Here is a 7,220-nt window from a genome sequence, read left to right on the forward strand (position 1 = left end):
CTCATGATTGCTCTTTCACACACACCACACACAACCTTGGTTGTGTTTAGGAACAAGAGAAGGTTATCTTCTAACATAGCATGCATGTGGCTGTCCTCAAGTTAAGAAGAAGCCAACCATTAGCCATGGCATGCATAAAGACAAATCCCTGACCACGGTGTTGCGTTATTATAGGATAGGATTGAATGATTGAATGATGGATAAGATTGAATAATGAACTTTATTAATTTGTATTCATCTCCTCGGGATATTCCAATCAGTATTCCAGAGTCTCAAGATTTTATTTTTCTTTCTTTCTTTCACTTTCGATGATTATATATTGGGTTCTTGTCGTATTTCCAAAAGTATAATTATTCTGTAAAGGGACAGGATTATGGTCCTTGAACTCTTTCCTCATCAATATCAAATTGCAGAGGAATCCCTCAAAATTCGACCGAGTCACTCAAAGCATGGAATCATCAGCACCACCAAGAAAGCTTCACCTAGTATTCGTTCCATACCCATCCCAAGGCCATATCACCCCCATGATGCAACTCGCCAAGCTCCTCCACTCTAGAGGCTTCCATATAACCTTCGTCCACACTGACTTTAACTATCGACGCTTGCTCCGATCTAGAGGAGCCTCCGCCGTGATGGGCCTCCCAGGCTTTCAATTTGAGGCCATCTCCGACGGCCTACCACCGTCTGATGCCGACGCCACCCAGGACATCCCGGCGCTGTGCGAGTCGACGAGGAAGAACTGCTTGGCTCCATTTAGAGAGCTTTTACTTCGGCTTGCATCGACAGACCGAGTTCCGGCGGTTACCGGCATAGTATCGGATGGAACAATGACCTTCGCCATGGAGGCTGCAAAGGAAATAGGGGTCGCAGAGCTTCAGTTATGGACTGCTTCCGCTTGTTCTTTCATGGGTTATCTCCATTACCGTGAACTCGTCAGTAGAGGAATTTTTCCATTTAAAGGTACTTGTTTTTTTTTTCCCCTCATTTTTAAACATTTATATATAAGGTAATATATTTAGGCCCCGTTTGTTACAATTTAATTAAAGAAATTAAAACTTCTAACTTCTTAGATTATAAGTTCTAAAACTTAGAATAAGTTGTGAACTTGTTTGTTATAACTTTTCAGAAGTTATAGTTAAATAGTCGTGGTGTTTGATACTATAAGTTGTAAAATAACTTATTTTTATATAATTGTCCATAATATCTTTAATAGTTATAGAATAATAATTTAAAAATTAATTAGTGTATATGTATAAATTTCAAGTGTTATAAAAAAATTAATTAGTATATAGAGAGAAAGGGAGATGACAAGAGAAAAAGAGATCTGAAAATGGAGATGACGGTAGAGAAGAGAGACCCTTGATTGCGTGGACAGAAGAGTAATTCTTTATTAAAAATATGGGCAAAATTGTCACAAAAAATGTAACTGTTTAATCAAAAGTTGTAGAAGCTGGGGTACCCAGCTTTGAAAAAGCCAACTTCTACCCCTTCTAAACGCTAATAGAAACTATAAATTAGAATTTTACAAGTTAAAACAAACATTACATACCTACTTTTTTGAAGATAAAAGTTAAAAATTACAACTTTTAAACTACAACAAACAGACCCTTAAATATTTTTCCCTTCCTTTATCAACTAACATTTATCTATTAAGTTGTGTTTAAATAAAGTCATTTGGACATGTCATTTGAATTTTGAAATTACAAGTCCATTGCTTAGTTACATAATAAACATTTAGATATGATTCTAAATTCACATTCAAAAAAGTTAAGAATAAGAATTTAAAGTTATATTATTTCACTCTCTTTAAAATATACAATCCATTTAGTGCTGACCAGGGACGAATCCAAAAATCTATATAGGGAGAGGCTAAAATTTTTTTTGAAGTATAAAATTATACATCATAAATTTTGAGGTGGGTTGAAATTTTTTTGACTGAATTATTAGTAAAATTTATTATTTTTTACATTAAAAATTAATTTTTATATTAAAAAAATATTTTTTTAATATTAAAAAACTGAGCTGAAGCCCAGAGCAGCTCATGCATGTATCCGCGACTGGTGCTCACCTAAATGTATGGACATATTTGCCATGAGTAAAAAATTGAGATATGTTTCGTATCGACATAGACAATGCACAATCTCACATAAAAAAAGAATCAAATTTATAATTTTACGATAGTTCAAACTCTCGTACTACTACCAAGTGTTAGTTGTTATTAATTTTAACTGTTAACTTTTTGTTTGGCTTAAGTGATATCTCAACTAAAGTTAATAAAAAGCAGATGGGAAACTACCCAGCTTCTTTCCATCTTTAATTAGTAACAAAAGTTTTTGTTTGGGAGTTCAATTTCAATTTGACCTCTTTTCGTTTTTTTGTTTCTCCCGACGGACTTCATTTAATTACATCCCAAAAACTTTTCATTTCAATATTTGCTGGAAAAGCTCTAATTTCTGCATTGAAGCTCCATGCACGTCTTCAAAATGCATTTGCAAAATGGTCGTTGTTTATTAATGTCATTAACTATAAGATAAACTTTCATGTATATTCAGATGCAAACTTCATGACCGACGGGACTCTTGATACTCCTATCGACTGGATACCAGGCATGAGAAACATAAGGCTCAAGGACCTGCCAAGCCACATTAGAACCACAGATCCCAACTACATCATGTTCGATTTCATGGGCGAGGAAGCCCATAATTGCCTGAAAGCTTCAGCCATCATCTTCAACACTTTTTTTGCGTTGGAACATGAAGTTTTAGAGGCCATTGCAGCCAAGTTCCCTCACATTTACACCATCGGACCACTTCCTATGCTATGCGAGCAAATGATGGATAACAAAGATGATTCACTCAATCCAAGTTTATGGAAGGAGGATTCAAAATGCATTGAATGGCTAGACCAAAGAGACCCCAACTCAGTTGTATACGTGAACTATGGAAGTGTGACAGTGATGAGTGGGAAGAACTTGAGGGAATTTGCATGGGGGCTTGCCAAAAGCAACCACCCATTTTTGTGGGTTATACGGCCCGATATTGTGATGGGTGGTGATGATAAATCAACTGCATTGCCCGAAGAATTTTTCGAAGAAATTAAGGGAAGGGGATTGCTAGTGAGTTGGTGCAGCCAAGTGCAGGTGCTTCGCCATGCTTCTGTTGGTGTCTTTCTGACTCATTGTGGATGGAATTCAACGTTGGAATCCATCAGTGAAGGTATTCCAGTCATCTGCTGGCCTTTTTTCGCTGATCAACAGACGAATTGTCGATATGCTTGTGCTCATTGGGGGATCGGAATGGAGGTTGATAATGAGGTGAAGTGCGAAGAGGTTGCGAGCACTGTTAAGGAGATGATGGAAGGAGATGGAGGGAAGAAGATGAGGAGCAAGGCCAAGGAATGGAAGGAGAAAGCAGAAGAGGCCATTGGCATTGGGGGATCATCTTACAATAATTTTGACAAGTTGATGAAGGAGCTAGTTTTATAGACTAATTAATTAAGATCACAATTTGTTTCCTCTGTACAATAGTTTTATTGATCTATATATAGGTGAATTTTAATGCCTCCTCCTAGTAGCGTTTTGGGGGGGGTGGGGGGGGGGGGGGGGGGGGTGGGGGGGGCACCTTATTTAAAAGTAGAATGAGCTCAAAAGAGTTGGGGAATTGTGGAACTTTAACATATTTTATCTAAACTTCTTGGTTGGAACAATCACTTTCAGAAGGCATTACGTCATGGGAATTTTAGAGCTTATTTGGTTGGGTGCTTAGACATCTTTAATTACTTAGAATATTATTGCATGTATTAGTTTTAGAAAGAAAGAATCATCACTAATTAACCAGGAGACCATCCTTGAACAGAGTTGAATTAGGCAAATACAAGTGAATATTATGAATTGTTGTATAGCTGGAAACTCATTGTAAAAAAAAAAAAAAAAAAAAAACATTTAATCCGAAATAGTCTTATAACAACCAAATATATATAACTTTTTATTACAATTTGATGATAGGTGTTTTAGTTCTCGAAGAAAAGTTTACATAATAAAATTTAAAATTAAGATCAAACTTAAAATAAAGTTAGAGAGAGTTGGGCCTACCTGAAAGCCTAACCTAAAACAACCTAAACAAGTACCATGCCAAGATCAGGCCGAAGCTTATGCCCATAGTTGGGTTCTAGAGAATCAAATTTGATTATCCACATAGCTTTATTTTATAGGTTATACTAATCCCTTAGTTGGCTTATATAAAGGTGTTCCTATAAGAATTTGAAGATTTTACCCATATTAGTAAATGTAGGTAAAAATTATCTTATGTGTCAACTATAATTTTTCCTTACATATAATATAAATGTATGTGGGTAAATGGGAGTTAAAAAATAACTTTTACCTACACATATATTTATGTGTGGGTAAAGTTTAATATATTATCCACACATATATGTGTAGGTAATTTTATGTCAGGAAATTGTGACGTGGTTGATGACATGATTTTAATTAGATAATGATATGACATGACACGAGTATTTGTTTATGTATAAGTAAAGTTAAGATTATGTGTGGGTAATAATATAAAAAATATTTTTCATATGTGTGGGTAAAAAACGTTATGTATAGGTAAAAAAATATTATGTGTGGATAATAATTTAATTTTTTTTTGAATATGTGTGAGTAAAAAAAATATAATGTGGGTAACAAACATATTATATGTGGGAAATAATATAAAAAATAATTTTAGTATGAGGATAATTTCTATATGTGTGGCTGAAAAATATATTATGTGTGAACAAAACTAAAATTTTATATTTAAAATTTCAATTGTTGCAACATTTATTACAATATAGTTCAAACATATATGCACCAAAAAAGTCATAATGTCACAAAATAAATATAAAATCATGAAGGTACCTAAAAAGTTCAAACATATATGAAAAAAAAAATAAATTATTAAATCTCGTCATCAATAATTCCCGTTCAATATTTTAGGATTCAAATGTAATATTTATTATGTTGTTAGTAATTAAATTGAGTATCAAATAGTCTATAAAGAGGCCAAATTTTGCTCTCATATTTTGCCAAAAGAACTAGTTCAAACAAATTTGAGTTCAAAAACTACTTGAACAACATCAAAACTGAAAAAAAAAAAAAAAAAACGAAAAAAACATGACTATATCATGAATCAAGCTTGACCCCAAATCCCTATAAGAACAATAATAATGAAATGGATATAACATGCACGTTACTGTAAGAAAACCAAGTGAATAAGGTGAGACGTCAATGCTCCCATGCCTGTAATTTAGGAGGCCCAACTTATGCGTGGGGGAAATAAAAATTAGTCAATTTAAGTAAACTCAAGTAGAGATGTCAAAAGGGCTGGCCTGGCCCGAGTCGGCCCACAGACTTTTTAAACGGATCGGGTTGACCCTTTTACTAAAAGGGCCAGGCCAGGCCCGAGCCTTTTTGCCATGGATAGAGCTCGGTCCGGCCCACGGCCCCCATACAAAGAGGCCGGGCCTATAGCCCACAGGGCCTAGCGGGTCGGGCCCGGTGGGCCCGACCCTTTTTTTCTTTTTTTTTTTTAAAATAATTTTTTAAAAAATAATACATATATAAATATCAAAATAATATATATATAAAAATTAATTTTTTCTTTTTAAAATATTTTCTATCTTAATTCTTAAGTTTTAAATATTATTTCATCATTTTATATTTCAAAATTCTATATGCCTTATAAATTTTCTTGTAAATTGATATGAAAAATAATGTACATATAAAAAGAAGAATGTTTATTTATAGTTTAACTATATAAAAAATTTAATTTAAAAATTTTAAATAAATTGATGGTTATTATTTATATATATTGTAAAATTAAAATTTTTAGTATCCAATACCAATAATTACTAAAGAATAACAAAATTAAAAAAAAAAGAATAAAGGCCTAATTGGCTCATAAAGGCCTCATGGGCCCGACCCATAAGGGTCCAACGGGCCACGGGTAGGCCGGGCCCTTAGACGGGCTGGGCTGTGGGCCCAATTTTTTTGGCCCAGCCCTCTTATGGGGGCCGGGCTTGGCCCGGCTCATTTGAATAGTAACGAGCCGGGCCAAAGCCCGGCTCAGGCCGCCCGACCTTTTGACACCTCTAAAGTAAAGGCACCAACCTATAAGCATTAATTGGTAGAGAAATCATGCTTTGAGCATTCGAATATTGAGACAATCATCTCTAAATTCCAATAGACAAGACAACCAATCCTAAGAGCTTAGATGAGACAAACTTCATCTTAATTATTATTATTATTATTATTAAACTCAGTTAATTTTGTAATAGTATATTAACTGTCAGAGAGAGAGTTTGGTGGAACCCTACGAACCCAGATGGGGTTCCGGCAGTGGCTTTGGCCATGTCGGGCAGGGCTTTTATATTTTTTTATTTTAATATAATTATATATGAAAATATTCTGAAAATATAATATTATATATATGATGAAAAAATATAACTGTATATATATCGTCATTTGTTGCTTAATGCTAAATCATATATAGTTTAAATTTTCACACACCAACTTAATATCTTTCTAACTAAACATAATAAAATATTATCTATTATTATTATTATTTTATTTTATTTTTAATTTTATCATCCCTATTTAATGTATATATGGAACGACATATAAAAAAAAATATTATGGTGTGTTTGATAATATTTAGTTGGAAAGGAAAATATTTTTTAACTTGTATGGAAAATAAAAATCATCTCCTCTTAGATGGAATTTTTTATGAAAAATAGTCAAAAATATGCTTTAATGGCTGTATCATGGAATTAAATTTTATAGAAAATATAGTGTGTCAAATACTAAAGATAGAATTCAATTTTTTGAATATAACATTTTTTTTATGTATTTTTCATGCTATCAAACATATCATTATATTTTGATCGGAGAGCCAAATCAACCGAGATATGTGTAAGGTTTTTTAAATCTCAATTTAATTTTATAAAATTTTTTAATTAAAAATAAAATTATCGGATATTAATAAAATTAAAAGTATATATCTACGATCAACCAATGGGAAGCATGCATGTGACATGTGGCATTTCAGTGTTGCGACATAAAGATAAGCCTCTGGCTACCTTTATTGACTATTATTATATCCCCATAATAATACAGTCCAACACTGCCTTGGCAACATATTCAAGTTTAGGATAAATGAATGTACTCCAATAATTTATCATTA

The 7,220-nt window shown here is 33.2% G+C and overlaps 1 protein-coding gene across 1 annotated transcript; it reads left to right on the forward strand.

The window, feature by feature from the left end:
• The first annotated feature begins 256 nt into the window (after positions 1-256).
• On the forward strand, positions 257-3,944 carry LOC127803191 (linamarin synthase 1-like). The gene is made up of 2 exons (XM_052339262.1): positions 257-960; positions 2,553-3,944. The coding sequence occupies exons 1-2, from the start codon at positions 450-452 to the stop codon at positions 3,482-3,484; spliced, it is 1,443 nt and encodes a 480-aa protein (XP_052195222.1). The 5' UTR covers positions 257-449; the 3' UTR covers positions 3,485-3,944.
• Positions 3,945-7,220: the final 3,276 nt, after the last annotated feature.

Source organism: Diospyros lotus, chromosome 6, assembly GCF_014633365.1.
Source record: "Diospyros lotus cultivar Yz01 chromosome 6, ASM1463336v1, whole genome shotgun sequence".
Taxonomy (NCBI): Eukaryota; Viridiplantae; Streptophyta; class Magnoliopsida; order Ericales; family Ebenaceae; genus Diospyros; species Diospyros lotus.